The following is a 15450-nucleotide window of genomic DNA, read 5'->3' as shown; positions in this document are numbered from 1 at the left end:
TTCTGTATGAACCTTGCTTTGTACACAGGGGCATTGTCATGCTGAAACAGGAAAGGGCCTTCCCCAAACTGTTGCAACAAAGTTGGAAGCATAGAATCATCTAGAATGTCATTGTATGCTGTAGCGTTAAGAATTTCCTTCACTGGAACTAAGGGGCCTAGCCTGAACCATGAAAAATAGCCCCAGACCATTATTACTCCTCCACCAAACTTTACAATTGGCACAATGCATTGGGGCAGGTAGCATTCTCCTGGAATCCGCCAAACCCAGATTCGTCCATTGGACTGCCAGATGGTGAAACATGATTCATCACTCCAGAGAACAGGTTTCTACTGTTCAATGGCAGCGAGCTTTACACCACTCCAGTATGGAATTGCGTATGGTGATCTTAGCACTGTGTGCGGCTGTTCGACCATGAACCCCATTTCATGAAGCTCCCCACGATCAGTTCTTGTGCTGACATTGCTTCCAGAGGCAGTTTGGAACTAGGTAGTGAGTGTTGCAACAAAGGACATACGATTTTTACCCGCTACGTGCTTTTTTGGGTAGGCTGAACTCATTTCATACTTCCATATTTTTTTTTTACCAGTACTGGTTACATTCAGATGTGTCCCATGACACTTGTGGGGTTGTAGAGCACAATGGAGAACACCATCATGTTCATGAGAATCTCCCCTTTCCACAGTGAGGTCACATTAGTTTGTAGCCCAAACAGTTAGGACGCTACAAACAGAAGTTGGCACATCAACGGAACCGATTTCAGACAAGTTCCCTAACACTTGTGGGGGTCGTAGAGCAAAATGAAGACGACCATCGTGTTTGCGAGAGTCTCCCCTTTCCATAGAGTGGCCAATAGTCTCATGGACTGACAAACACATCTCTAGCTCTGCCACCTTTCACTGATGCGGAAGTGCGACATAGGCGGATGTGTTGGATTGAGACGACTCCAATGCGAAAAACGAGACATCTCTAGCTTAAACTGACAAATTTTGATGGTGATTTTTTTATTATGTTACTTAGATTCACTCACCGGCATCAATCGACACTAAGGGGTTAAAGGAGACAAAACCTTATTTTCTTGTTGCCGTGACTACAAGCACACACACCAGGGTCCTGTAGAGGCTCCTTTCTGTACTGGTTTAGTTCAGCTTTAGTTCAGCTTAGAGAAATGAGAGAGGAAGGAATGATAACAAAGTTGGAAAGAGAGGGAGGGGGATCGAGCAACAAGTTTGCATGTGGGAGAGGGAGAGAAGAAGATAAAGATGAAGCTATTATTCTCACATACAGCATTTTTTGTTGTTGTGCACCCTCCTCCCTCCTGGTGATTGGCTGAGGGATAAACAAGCCTCTTGGCCGGACCATGTCTGTGTGTGTGTGTGTGTGCATGCTCATATGTGTGTGGGTGTGTGCATATGTGTGCGTGAGACTGAATAGTGTATTGTAGGAGGCCAGTGGGTCCACCGGGCTCCCATACAGAGACAACAGTTACTCACAGACTGTGCCAGGCAGCTTGAATACACACACACACACACACACACACACACACACACACACACACACACACACACACACACACACACACACACACACAACAACAACAATGACAATCTTCATCGTTCCACTTGTCCACTTCGACTCGGATGAATACACAATAACACAAGGCTGCCCCAGACCACAAGGCTACTACAGTGACTGCATCTAAATAACTTTTGTTATTTGTGGGGGGTTTTTCACCACAATAAATTCATTCATAATTCCACTGACCTGTGACAGATGGCTATACTGTCTAGGCCTACATACACATTTGTGTATGTGTTTAACTAGAATAGTAAACAAACAAAAATTTGACCAACTGGGGACAATTTGTTAGTCCCCACAAGGTCAAATGCTATTTCTAGGGGGATCAGGATTAAGGTTAGAATTGTGATAGGATTCAAATTTGGTTTAGGGTTGGGGTTAGGAGCTAGGAGCTAGGGTTAGTTTTAGGGTTAAGAGCTAGGGTTAGGTTTAGGCTTAAGTTTAGGGTTAAGGTTAGGGTTAGGTAAAAAAGGAATTTGAATGGGACTGAATTGTTTGTCCCCACAAGGTTAAATATACAAATCAAATCAGATTTTATTGGTAAAATACACATATTTAACAGATGTTATTGCGGGTGTAGCGAAATGCTTGTGTTCCCAGCTCCAACAGCGCAGTAGTATCTAACAATTAACAACAATACACAAATCTAAAAGTAAAAGAATGAAATTAAGAAATATATCAATATTAGGACGAGCAATGTTGCATTGGCATTGACTAAATACAGTAGAATAGAATACAGTATATACATATGAGATGAGTAAAGCAGTATGTAAACATTATTAGAGTGACTAGTGTTCCATTATTAAAGTGGCCAATGATTCCATGCCTATGTATATAGGGCAGCAAGACAGAAGACTGCATGTGTGTGTTGTCTCGTCAAAACCAAACAGAGAAAGAGTAAACCAAGACCTGACATCTCACACACACTAAAGTCTAATCAAAGAGAGTACTGGTGGTCTCAACAGCCTGGTCACAGATGAAAGGAGAATGAAAGGGAAGATGAAAGGGGTTACCCAGCTAACAATTCCAGGGAGAGAGAATGTTTTTGCAATGTTACCCGTAATGTTCTGCTGATGTTTGAGTGTCTAGTTTCCGTTAGTTAGGGGAACATTTTCTTGACTGTATGTTAGCAAAAATCTCCTGAGAGAACCTATTTAGCATGTTTTGGTGTTGGAGTTCTAACTAGCAAGCTGGCACACAGTGTCGCTAACTAGCTAGTTAGTAAGCACACGGTGTCGCTCCCGCCTGCCACCTGATGTACTAGCGACCGACCGGTAGACAGTGTCCTTTGCCCCTGAAGGTCGGGCACTGTTTTCCCACAGTTTTGTAAACAAATGTGAGGGTACGTGTTCGGCGCGGAGCAAAGGGCACTGCCTAACTCAGATAATACTTTTATTTCCCTTTTAAACCTACATTCAAAAGTGTCACACAAACATGAGGATGATGAAGGAACCAATGTGATGCTCGAGGGGGCTGCAGGAACGCCCACTTGTAGGATTGCCCCAAATGATGTGCTGCAGTTGCACACTATTACGCAGATACAGTAAGAGGGTATGTCATATGCCTACCATTTATTAAGATATCCTTGTTAAGTTTCTTTGACATTCAGAGGCAGAATTGGCTTGGAAAGTAATCTAATTCTGTCACTATCCATCGACTAAGCTATTCACTTTCTGTACAATAGAAGATGTTTAAACCCAGACAGCTTTTAGGGAAACACTTGTGACCTTTTCTCACCGGGTTAAGCCACGGATGAAGAGTTCTCAGCGTTAAAGCTTACACTTTTCTGCATCGGTAGGCCTACTCTGTCTGGGGTGGAAATGTAGGCCTAACTTTTGAAAGTACCATCAGCAGATTCCTAATGATGTCTCAGATTTAATTATTTGTTTCCTTGCAAACAAGACACACTGATTTGGCATTGGACAAATATGATAAGATAAGCACATAAGCCTATCTCTCTGTCCATTCATAGCCTGTAAATTTGGTCATTCGTGTGGCATTTAAAAAATGTATGCTGTCCTGCAAATACGATGATAGCTTCATGCAATGGTTATAAAGGAGATATTTCCACCTCTTGTCCACGGTGGTCTGCGAACCCACAAGCTGCTCCGCAGCCCTGTGCTCTATCAAAATTCATGTCATATTGACAGGACGAAGAACAGTTTCTAAAGCTCTGGTCTGTCCAAGAAGTGAGTGTAAACGATAGATATGTTCTCTGCTATCCACTTTGTTTCAATTATTATTTTTGTATAGTGAAGGGTCACTTGTTTTTTTTTTTTTCAATCGTTCAGGGAGGATTTATGTAAAATATATTTTGTTCAAACAGGTCCGATTTTCTCCATGTAACCCTTATTATAAATAACGTTCACTCCCTAATGAGACTCTCAGGGGAACGTTCTCTAAAGTTGTAAGAACTGTTGTTGTTAGCTGGGTCGTTATACTCTTTGGTCTGGTCTTTTGATAACAGATGAACTGGCGTTGAGCGCTTTAATGTTACTTTGCTGCCATCTAGTGCAAATGTATCGTTACTTTAAGTGACCCTTTGATATCGTGAATTGTCACACTCGCAAATGTATTTTGATATTTTGCTTATAGCCGCGTATCAAATGCAACCATAGCTCAATGTCACCCGTTTTACGTTGAGTAATTCCATTCAACGCAGTGCCAAAGATGGGTATAACGTTGCTTAACTTTCAGGTCTGCTTACGTAATCGCATGTCAGTGGTCGCTTTACGGTATATCGTGGAGGTCAGAGAAGCACGATGAAAACGCTAACCCAACTATAATTTACAAAAAGCTGATAATTTCAATATCTAACTACCTACAGTAAGACAGCGTACAACACTATTCAAACGTGAACATATTACTGCGTTTTAGATACTAGGAAATATCGCCAACGTTATTGCTTTTGGCTTGCATCATCACGTTTGGTCAGCTAGGCTAATGTTAGCTAGTTAGCTAGCTAACCCAACCAGCATCTCCAGCCCGAAGCGTTCGCCGGGTGAGTCTCCAGATCGTCACCATACATGGACAATAACGCCCCTGGGTCGGGAGGGAAAGGCGGCCTCGGGAGTCTCTTTGGAGGCAGCGAATACTCCAACACAGAGCTCGCCGGTGTCCCATGTAAGTGCCCCTGCCAATTGATGTTGGTGGTAGCTAGCATACTAACTAACGTTAGCTAGACAAGGCCAACACTGGCCGTCGTTGACATCAACTGAGGTTACTGTATTTTCTACATAGTGACTGGAATGAGCCCCCTGTCGCCTTATCTTAATGTTGACCCCCGCTACCTCGTACAGGTAAGAGATGCTAGCTTGCTACCTAGCTAGTTAGTAGAAGTTGACCTCACTCAATGAATGGATATGTAGAATTGATTTGTGACATTCCCACTATCAAGTCGACTAAGATAATAGATGTTAACCTGTGTGTGTGTGTGTTTTCCAGGACACAGATGAGTTCATCCTGCCAACAGGGGCTGGTAAAACTAGAGGGAGGTTTGAACTGGCCTTCTTCACCATCGGGGGCAGCTGCATCACAGGTGAGACATTCCCTCCCTCTCTCAGTTTCTCTGTCTCACCTCTTCTCTCTATCCACGTAACTCCCCTTCTCCCATATTAAGTTATGATGCCTGCTGGTTCTGTATCTGAGTCTCTTCCTCTCTCGCCCCCTCCAATTCTAGGAGCTGCGTTTGGGACAGTGAATGGTCTGAGGATGGGATTGAAGGAGACCAGAGAAATGGGCTGGACTAAACCGCGTAACGTCCAGTAAGCACCACTGTGTTCCTCTAGTAGTCTGTGGCTTTAGTGTTATCACGTTGGAGACAAGTTTTTATTCATGCTAATATAAATGTTCTATGGCAGGGGTATTCAACTCTAACCCAATGAGGTCCGGAGCCTGCTGTTTTTCTTTTTTATCTGATAATTAATTGCACCCACCTGGTGTCCCAGGTCCCTGATTAGAGAGGACCAATGAAAAAACACAGTGGAACTGGCTTCAAGGGCCAGAGTTGCGTTTGAGGGTTCTGTGGTAGGGTGCTCTATATACTGCTCTCACTTATCTGACCTCTGACCTTGCCCTCAGGATTCTCAACATGGTGACCAGACAAGGTGCATCCTGGGCCAACACTCTGGGCTCTGTTGGTGAGCACTTCTTCCCTTCCTCCTCTTCTTCTTCACCCTGGCTAACCCATGGACCAGGTGTTTTGTCCCTAGTATGTCTATATTAACCATGGGGTGTGCATGTGTGTTTACAGCGTTATTGTACAGTATATTTGGCGTGGCCATAGAGAAGGCTAGAGGAGCAGAGGATGACATCAACACTTTGGCTGCTGGGACTCTCACAGGCATGCTGTTCAAATCCACAGGTGTGTAGCCTGTCTGTGGTTAGTCTATGGTTGTGTCTCGTGTGGGGCAAGAGTTCAACATGTAGTGCCCTAAAAACCCCATCTGTCTCATTCAAAACGTGTGTTTGTTTCAGGAGGGCTGAAGGGAGTGGCTCGTGGTGGTCTGGTGGGGTTGGCCATGTCTGGTGCCTACGCTCTCTACAGTAACTGGGACCATATCAGAGGTGGCTCCTCTTCTTCAAATCTCTACTGAACACATCCCTATCTATTGCGTTTCATCCAAAATTCCACCCTATTCCCTACTTGGTGTACTACTTTTGGCCAGAGTCTCAGGGAATAGGTTACCAATACTCAAACCCTCCCACAAATATCACCAGCCCCTTCCCTTGTTCACTTCCTGACTTGAGAGGGTTCTGGGATATTGGAGGCATGACTGAGATGTCATTAAACCATGGACTAAATGACCTCCAAGAAACACAACTGCCCTTGCTGCCCCCCCCCCCAGCCCTGTCCTTCTGGGTTACCTCCCTTCTCACCCACACAGATCTGAAAAGGCCTCACGCTATTTCCAAGGGGTTTATGTGTTATTGTATTGGGAACTGTTTTTAGAAATGTATCTTATGTTATATTATTGAATGCTACATCTAGTAGCCTGGAAGAGGGAAAGAGTCATGTAAATAGTATGTCCATGTTTAGAGTATATGCTAAGTAAATGGATACTGGGGCCCTGTTGTAATCATTTTTACATGCCTTCTCCCTCCCTGTGAAGTGATCACTCATCTGACATGACTGGAGTGATGAAAACAATTCAGTGGAAATCGGTTAACAGCTATCCAGTCATGTCTGGTCAGTTATACATCCACCCTTCCCCTCCTTGAAGTTATCTGAACATCTCGGCTGGTGTTACTGACTGGTTATTTTACGAGGTTGCCCACTTGACTCACGACTGTGTTAGTCCCCTGAGGTAAAGCCAAATGGTTAGTACAGGGAGCGAACGCAAGGTTACTCATCTAAGCATGGTTCATTGAACCACCTCTGCAACACTGGTCTAAGACCCAACCAGAGAGCTTCTGGAAGCCATGATTGTAGTCCTTTGCGTTCATGTGACTGTGGGTTGTAGTCCTTCAGATACAGAACAAGACTTTTCATGAAGCTGAAGAGCAAAGAGACATTCATCCCAGCACACACCCTTACCTAGGCCTTACAATCAAAACTGTTGTAATGTATTTATTCATAGTGGGTACTATTTTCCTGTTAAAAGTTGGAGTCGATGCTGACCTTTCTAAAAGTTACTTCCAAACAGTACTGGAAGTGTCTGTATTATCTATTTGTGTCCTTGCCTGTTAAGCCCACTGTAAGAACAATACAACAAACATTCAAAATGATAATATGCTGCCTTGGGTCTTTGTCAGTTGTGCTCATGCTGTGAAAGCCTGTAGATGGGGTTAGGGGTGGGATTTGAACCCAGATTGTGTGCCCTCTACACTATTGGTATCAGTCAGTAAGCTAAACGAAGTGTTCTACAGTATATTTGAAAGAAGAGGTTCACAATGTTCTGCTTTTTCTGCCAACTTTATTGGCTGACAGACTGCATGATGGGAGTTATAGTCAGGAAAGAGTACAACCAGGAAGTGGAACATTGGTTGGGGATGTGGTGGAGGTCAAGGTGTCATACGTGCCATACAAATTGCAGATACTGTATGTTCCTTTGCATGCATCAATGAAATGGGATAACATGATTCTGAATGTAATATTGAAGGACAAAATGCTCCAGACAAAATCCATAGGTTATAGACATAAAACATTGAATTGTTGACTTGAGTGTGATTCTGAAACAAATTGTCCATAACATACACATTAAGTGGATGGTGACTAGAGTACTTTCAGAGACACAAAGCCTGAATAACACAGAATTTAACACAGATTACAGCATCGTGACAGGTTGCTTGATTTAATGAAATGCTGATGGTCAGTACAATGTTGATTGTAAAATGTCTTCATTCAAATTTTGTCTGATGTCACTGTAGTGACTCACAGGTTATGGACACAGAGGAGAGGGGTGTGTGGCCGGAGGCAATATGGTATCTCGCACAAAAAATAAATGCTATAGTTTTGGGGTGTGGAGGGGTTGTCAGGTTGTGTGTGTGGTCTAGTCTAGTGCATGAAGATGTCTCTGATGCGCGTAGCCTCGATCCAAGGGATGTAATTGGCGGTGCGGGTGAACACGCTGGGCTTGTTCTCCACGGTGCAGCCAATGGGGCCAAAGCTCACCACACCGTGCACCTCCCACCTGTCACGCCCCAACTGGCACAGCAGAGGACCGCCCGAGTCACCCTAAGAGGAGAGGGGGGATAAAACATTGTTAGATCACATTCCTATGTTAATACTAATGCTGCGTTTATAACATCTCGTAAATGTGTAAATACCAGCATGCAACTGGGGAAAATTTATTTAAACACCCCTCCAATTGGTCAATTATAGTGGGAAAATCATCTATGATCTCTGAGCTCTGACTTCTCCCACATGCTGAACTCTGCAGTTAAGAAAATTACCTCGATAACAGCATTTTCAGCAGTTAAATGCAACAAACCATTATTATTTTTAAACAATCTATTAATGTTTTTTAACACTATAATTTGTTTGACGAGCATGATAGCTGTACTTCTAATTTATAGTTGACGCAGGTTGTTTGCCATTAGCCAATCGGCGTACTCGGTACAAGTATGTAATTCTTCCTCCTCCCTTTCTCACTCGGTCTTTCCCACTCCTCCCTCTGTCCCACCCTTCCTCAGTCCCCTCCTTCCCTACCCTCCCTTTCTCTACCTGGCAGGCAGCAGGTGGTCCTTCTGTGTCTCTGAAGCCGGCACAGATCATGGAGTCCCTGACGCGGTCTCCCCAGAACTTCTTCTGACGGCAGGTCCTGATGTCGATGATGGGCAAACGGGCCTGGTTCAGAGCCTCAGCCAGAGACACGTTCTCCTTCCCACCTGATACACAGACAGGGACACACCACAGGATTACCTTTAGGCAACATACTTGTTTCATGCCTATTGAACGCAGCCCTTGTCAATGCTCTATTGTCTACAATGTTAGTTCTAACATAAGTGGTCATAGGGAGAATCTCAATTGCATACTCCTCGCGTCCTCACTCCGCACCTTTTTTTCAAAACGCATTGGATGAGAAAGCCAGAGGTCCCTCCCCTCTGATCGTCTCCTCCAATGGGTTTTAAAAAGGAGGCGAGAGGATACGAGTATGCAATGAGATTCTCCCAGTGTCTCCATTCAGCCTCCCCCTCCTTACCCTGTGTGCCTCCCCAGCCTCCTCTCCTCCTCCTTTCACCCCCCCTTAACCTGAGTGTCTACCCAGCCAACCGCACCTTTCTCCTCCTCTCAGTCCTCATCCCTATCCAACCTCCTCCCCCTTAATCATCCCTCCTTACCCCGAGTGTCTCCCCAGCCGGTCACCCAGCAGTATTGTCCTGGCTTCAGGCTGATCTGTTTGCGCGGCAGGCATGCATAGCGTATGTGGTTGGTAGGCACGATGTCAGTGGCAGCCTTGACCAGGGCGATATCGTAATCCAACTCGCTGTGCGTGGGGTAACGGAAATGCTCGTGACGATATATCCTCTTCACCGGGATAGTCTTCTCGGGTGTTTCGGAACGTTTCAGCTGGTGCTTCCCCAGGACAATCCTCCAACTCCCAGCATCCTCGGCTTTACCCCTGAGACACACAGCATGGTGGGTAACTGAGTTCACGCAGGGTTCAGAATGTAACTGCCCGTCACATTACACACAGGTAGTCTACTAGTCCTTTTTGGTGGTTTCTCAAGATGTATCGTCTCTTTCTCGTCTAAACCGAGTTATGGTGAATGGGTTAGACCGTGGTCCTTTTGAGAAAAGTGTTTCATTTTTAGCTCAGTCCAATAATGTTGTGTGCTACCACTCACGGAATGGCAAGTCTTACTTCTGGAAGCAGTGAGCAGCAGTGAGGACCCAGTTCTTGTGGATGAGAGTTCCTCCACAGACATGGATGTAGTGCTTACTGCCTCTGGGGCGAACCTGAGACACACAGAACACACACATTTGCCATCAACCCACAGGCAAGACCTTCCACTTAAAGTAACTGTCCAGCGTTTTCAGATTTATATGAAATATGCACTACATTTAATTGCAATATGAGTGAAATAGTTTTCCTTCCAAAACAAATTGTAATTAAGTATATAAAATGCAGCTCCTCTGTGTTGGGATGGTGTATGCGTACCTCAACAACAGAATGGTGTGAGCATATGAATACCAGTGGCGGTCGGTGCCGTTTCAAATGAGCATGGCCTTATTTCTATTACAGCATATTCGATTGTTGTCATTTATATTCCATTTACCCAGCTCAATGTAACATCGATAGGTTTAGGCTACCGCATGATACTCAAATGTTTCCCTATACCCATCTTGAGGTTGCTATAGCCTATGAATGAAAATTGACAACGACCGTGACACATTCAATGCATCTAGCGGATCTAGGGTGTAATCATTAGTCCAACAGTTGCAAACAATAGTTTTTATTGGACAGATTCAGGTATGTTTATCCCCGCTTCGTTCTGTTTGCTTCCGTTTAAGAAACAATTTTCAACAGAATCGGTGGAATGAATGCACCCCTGATCACCCTCAAGCACAGTTCACTTTCATAGAAGCCACATACAAACAGCGTGATCACTTCACATCTACACACTCTCCTCTCACCTTTTCCCTTCGCTTGTGGACTTCAGTGCACAACACAACAGGTCTGTGACCAGACGAAAAAAGTTTCCAAGTCAAACCTTCATACCATAACCACTAACTGTTACACACAGTCTATATCGTTGTCACCATATTAACTAACGTCATAGTCAGCATAGCTAGAACTAACGCATTAGTAAACCCACTACAATCATGCAGTATAGTGTACAGCGAGCAGTTTAGCACTTACACCGGCAGGCCCTGTTGGCAATAAATTAATATAACCAAAAGCTTACCTTGACTTGGAAGAGTTCCAGTGTTGGATAGCCAGAGAGCTAACATAGCATCCCTCTCTGTTTGAGCCGGGTGTTTGAGCAGGCTAAACTAGCTGGCTGCATTTGCTAGCTAAGTAAGTAAACGTGAAAGTGAAAACAAATATACAACAAAACTCGTCTATCAACCCTGAGCTCCGACTCCTCCCACACGATGACCTCTGACGTCACCTTAGTAGGAAATGAGCTTGATAACAGCATTTTCGGCAGTTAAATGCAACTAAAAAACATTATTTATCAAGGGCAATCAATAAAAAATAAAATAATTTACAAGCATGATAGTTGTACTTTTAGTTTATGGCTTAAGCAGCTTGTTGGCCATGAGCCAATCTTTATTATTCAACAAGTTCAAAGCACCTGAATGCAGCCAACCGGTATTTACAACTTCAAAACAAGTAATTCCCACTTCTTTATGACGTTATAGGCTAGTCTACATAAACTAGCCTATAACACCACAATGCAATTAATAATTGCATTATTGTTTTCAAGTGAGTACAACATTTTACTCTAGGCTGTAAACTGCAGTGAAAATGTCATTTGCATAACGGTGCAAAAGCCCTGTGTTTTTAATGTTTCATTCCATTTGGATCAGTTGTGGGTCTACTCTCAACAGTTTATAAGGTCTAGAAAGGCACAGTAGCAGGCCATCCTGGCTGTACTTCTCACACTGAGATGCGCTGTCTGCTGCAGATCTTCATTCTCCCAAGTCGTCCTATAATAATGTGGCCACATATGCTCCTAGCAGGCCCAGTTATTCTGGAAAGCTTAACACGCTCTGCCTCCTCCACTATCCATGCAGCATTCCTCGTTCACCTAGAACTTAACACTTCTGCCTAAATATTTGTAATTTAACTTTTTAAATGTATTACCTTTTATGAATGGCATAAATGCAACCAGTCACAACGATTTAATCTGATTAGGCTACTTCAAAAGTCTCCTGTAGGCTAGCTGCGCACATTCGTCCAAAATATAATTCCAGCATCCAAACTGTTGCAGCAGCCATTTGATGAATGGAAAGACACATCTGTTAAACACCAAAAAGTTGAATGACATTCAGAGATTGTCAAGCCAAGCCTTCGATATTGGATAGGGAGTCAATAAACCATGACGTTGAAGCGCCCGAAGTCGATACAGAAAGCTGTTGGTGGAAAAAATGTGTTGCATATATTTTTTCAATTCTAAATCTTGAATCGAAATGTTGAAAATCAGATTTCCCCCTAGCTGATCATTGTCTGCAGCCATTTCTGATCGTAGTGTAATGAAACAGACTGCGAGAGTGAGCTCGTTTGTGGTGGTCAGCAAACCCTCGACCTTCTGGCCCATAGCCCTGCGTGGCATCAACTGTGCCATAAAGTGGCAAAGATGATATCCACGTTTATAAACACAGGGTCGGTACAGTTATTGTTATTCGTGGTTGCAAACATTATTTTGAGTTCATTCTATGAGGGGGGGGGTGCAATTTTTTTTTTACATTAGAAGGGGAAGGTCATGTTAAAATATTTTTTTACGTTGGGGAGATGGCTGCTTGTTTATGACACCTCGAGTTGGAGCACTCTACTGAGTCCTTCTCCTGAATCCAAGTGTTTGACACTTGGGGAGGGGGCCAGTACCGTTATTATCAAACTGTATTAATGCACAAGCAATTATCAAACTGTATTAATGCACAAGCAACATACATTTTTCATCCTTTGGTCATCCTACTTTGATCTGGTTTCATCTAAATATAATAACATTTGATGAAAAACATGATTTTGACTGTGGTGGGACCTTTAAGTCAAATTTTCACTGAGTCCCCCCATTGGCATCAATGCATGACTAAGTGAAAATTCGACATCCTGAAGATAGCAAGTAGATAAGTATGTTCATGGGTTTATTGATTTACCTGTAGGGAGACCTGCCATGGCCAGGAGTGAGGTCTGGCCTCGTTTCCAGAGACGATCCGTTCAACCATGTTAGGTTTATAGTGGGCCGTGCCACAGTCCTTAGGCCAGTCTATAGGAAAGAAAATACACAGGAACTGTCAGTACAGTCAGACGAATACTGATCCTAGATCTGCCACGCCACAGTCTGCGAGTCAGTTTAAGAATCATCGCAGTCAGTTACAAAGATCAGTTCTGAACAATTAGAATGATAAAACATGTTTTTTTTAAAACTTCATTTTAGTTATTGGCCCAAGTCGGAATGGTTGAGGTCAGATAGATTAAATCTGATGGAAAGGCAAAGGGGTGGCGAAACAAATAGATTGAGAGAGAGAGAAAGCGGTGTAGTCGCTGTTAAAGGGATTATCCACACGCAGAAATATAAATCATGAAACTCCTGTCAATTTGGTGAAAGCCTATGTTCTATCAGGGAGTAAAATAACAATATCCCCATGATTTAATTTCAAAGTGGTCAATCTGTGGTATCAGGAAATAGCTATATAGTTCTGTCACTGGAGATAGGGCATAAAACACTATCACATATCATAACCCTTTCAAAATAAATACTTGCACTCCAGATCGCCAAATCAGACAATAGAAGGTATGGGCATACTTGTCTAGAACGCATCCATCCGTCTATATCATCATAACAAAGTGTATATTTTATACCGGTGCGCCGTCAGATTAATGGCCTTTCTTCCTTCAACTATCGTGCCACAATGCGGTTGACTCTTCTCCCTGCTAACAGACCCGCAAGCTCCTTGCACGTTGCCATAGCAACCACATTGACTCAAAGTCGTGAGCTAGAAACGCGATCAACATGGTGAGATTCTAACTACAACTAGCTAACTACTTAACATGCTGATATTGACTTTGGTATTAGTGTGTGTAGGCAGCTACGTTTTCTAACTAACTAACTAGCTACCTAGCTAGCCAGCCAGCTTGTCCATAGAGAGAGCATTGCATTGTGGGTTTTGAAGTCGACTTTTCACATGTTGCTTCCTACCGACGAAATGCAAAATTCACAACATATATCGTTATAACATATTTTCATTATTTGACTATGTAAATCCTAAGAATTTGTGTTATTGAGTGGATTATTCCTTTAAAATCAGTGTGTGTATTCGTGTGCTGGTGTCCATGTGTATCAGTGGAGGCTGGTGGAAGGAGCTATAGGAGGACGGCTCATTGTAATGGCTGGAATGGAATACATGGAACGATATCAAACATATGGAAACCCCGATTGACTCTATTCCATTCATTCCATTCCACCCATTACAATGAGCCCGTCCTCCTAAAGCTCCTCCCACCAACCTCCACTGATGTGTACGTGTGTATCTGGCTCACCCAGGTGCAGGACTTTGTGCTGGGCCTGTCTGCCAGGGGTCAGGGTGTATGTGGCGGCAGGCAGAAGCGACACACACAGCAGCAGCAGCAGAGATAGGAGTGGAGACCCTGGAACATCAACCATCTTCAGCAGAATCACTGCCTCGCGCACACAGCACACTATATATATAGCACTGGACAATCACATAAACACACGCTCACATACAGGCATCCAATCACCTGCACATACTCAGGCATATACATACACGCACACTCATTCACAAACTAATATGTGCGCATGTACCTACATATGAACGAACACACACACACACACCCCCAGGGACAAAGATGACTACAAAGCCCCAGTGCTGGATTGTTCTCTTGCAGCCAGGGGCTTCTACAGCAATGGATAGGGACTTCTGGGGGGCCCATCAGCACTTTCAACACACCCACATTCCCACACACACACACATTCATACATGCGCATGCATGAACACATGCACACAGGCACAACACACTCCCTTGGCCGCAAACATAGGACAAACATGTAGGAAAAAAACAGCCCCTCTACTTTACTCCCTACTCACCCCATGACGCACGTCACCCCATAAGCCCATCTCCTGATTCTGTGTCACGTGACCCGGTGACCTGTACCCTCCAAACCCAACCCCTGTACACGCACACAATTTGTCACTCCACCCATTCATATCTACAAACTATTACACCCCATTACCTGTAAATAATTTCCATCATCAGGCTTACTTCTACTTATCTAAACATCTACCTAACTCTAAATCTTCTCCAGTTAACCTCTATAACTTATCCAAACCTCCCTAGGGCTGTGGATGGATGAAGTGATCCTAAACAGTATAAGTATGGCTCGCACCTAGGCACAGGACTAAACCATTTTAACCATACAGGGGGCATGAAAGATAGAGGGCTTTGTTTCTCTACATAACAAATACAACTACCGTGTTTGTTCGTTAACAGTGAGATATGACAACAGTAGAAGCAGCTAGTGAGGTGTGGTTTCAGGCCTTTACTACAGTGAATGACAGGGAATGTGCCTGCTCAACTGAACAGTAGCAGTACACAGGGCCTGAATGAACTGAACATACAGACTTACTCACACCACCATGGTTCACCAAGTTTACAAACACTCTGTGTGTGTGTATGTGAGTGTCTGTGTGTTTTTTTTGAGAGAGTGAGTGAGTGAGTGAGTGAGTGAGTGAGTGAGTGA

The 15450-nt window shown here is 43.8% G+C and overlaps 2 protein-coding genes across 2 annotated transcripts; one reads left to right on the top strand and one right to left on the bottom strand.

Moving 5' to 3' along the window:
• Positions 1-4023: 4023 nt before the first annotated feature.
• LOC112224315 (mitochondrial import inner membrane translocase subunit Tim23) lies at positions 4024-7308 on the top strand. Its single transcript, XM_024387806.2, has 7 exons — positions 4024-4701; positions 4819-4877; positions 5023-5116; positions 5258-5342; positions 5659-5717; positions 5831-5941; positions 6055-7308. Exons 1-7 carry the CDS (start codon positions 4605-4607, stop codon positions 6171-6173), a joined length of 624 nt encoding a protein of 207 aa, XP_024243574.1. The 5' UTR covers positions 4024-4604; the 3' UTR covers positions 6174-7308.
• Positions 7309-7852: 544 nt separating this feature from the next.
• Positions 7853-15064, bottom strand: zgc:112285 (uncharacterized protein LOC561476 homolog). Its single transcript, XM_024387805.2, has 7 exons — positions 14944-15064; positions 14232-14404; positions 12848-12957; positions 9885-9979; positions 9361-9641; positions 8744-8907; positions 7853-8254 (listed from the first exon to the last, which is right to left on the bottom strand). The coding sequence occupies exons 1-7, from the start codon at positions 14961-14963 to the stop codon at positions 8075-8077; spliced, it is 1023 nt and encodes a 340-aa protein (XP_024243573.1). The 5' UTR covers positions 14964-15064; the 3' UTR covers positions 7853-8074.
• Positions 15065-15450: the final 386 nt, after the last annotated feature.

The sequence above is a fragment of the Oncorhynchus tshawytscha genome, linkage group LG25, assembly GCF_018296145.1.
Source record: "Oncorhynchus tshawytscha isolate Ot180627B linkage group LG25, Otsh_v2.0, whole genome shotgun sequence".
Taxonomy (NCBI): Eukaryota; Metazoa; Chordata; class Actinopteri; order Salmoniformes; family Salmonidae; genus Oncorhynchus; species Oncorhynchus tshawytscha.
Note: the sequence above shows the minus strand (reverse complement) of the source record. Positions and strands in the feature narration are given on the sequence as shown.

Excerpts from the sequence above, each read along its gene's own strand:
- LOC112224315 (XM_024387806.2), top strand. The coding sequence starts at position 4,605 with ATGGACAATAACGCCCCTGGGTCGGGAGGGAAAGGCGGCCTCGGGAGT. Across the intron at positions 5,343-5,658 it reads ACTAAACCGCGTAACGTCCA|GATTCTCAACATGGTGACCA; the intron begins GTAAGCACCACT and ends CCTTGCCCTCAG. Across the intron at positions 5,942-6,054 it reads CATGCTGTTCAAATCCACAG|GAGGGCTGAAGGGAGTGGCT; the intron begins GTGTGTAGCCTG and ends TGTTTGTTTCAG.
- zgc:112285 (XM_024387805.2), bottom strand. The coding sequence starts at position 14,963 with ATGATGGAAATTATTTACAG. Across the intron at positions 12,958-14,231 it reads GCACAAAGTCCTGCACCTGG|ACTGGCCTAAGGACTGTGGC; the intron begins GTGAGCCAGATA and ends TCTTTCCTATAG. Across the intron at positions 8,908-9,360 it reads CGGCTGGGGAGACACTCGGG|GTGGGAAGGAGAACGTGTCT; the intron begins GTAAGGAGGGAT and ends TCTGTGTATCAG.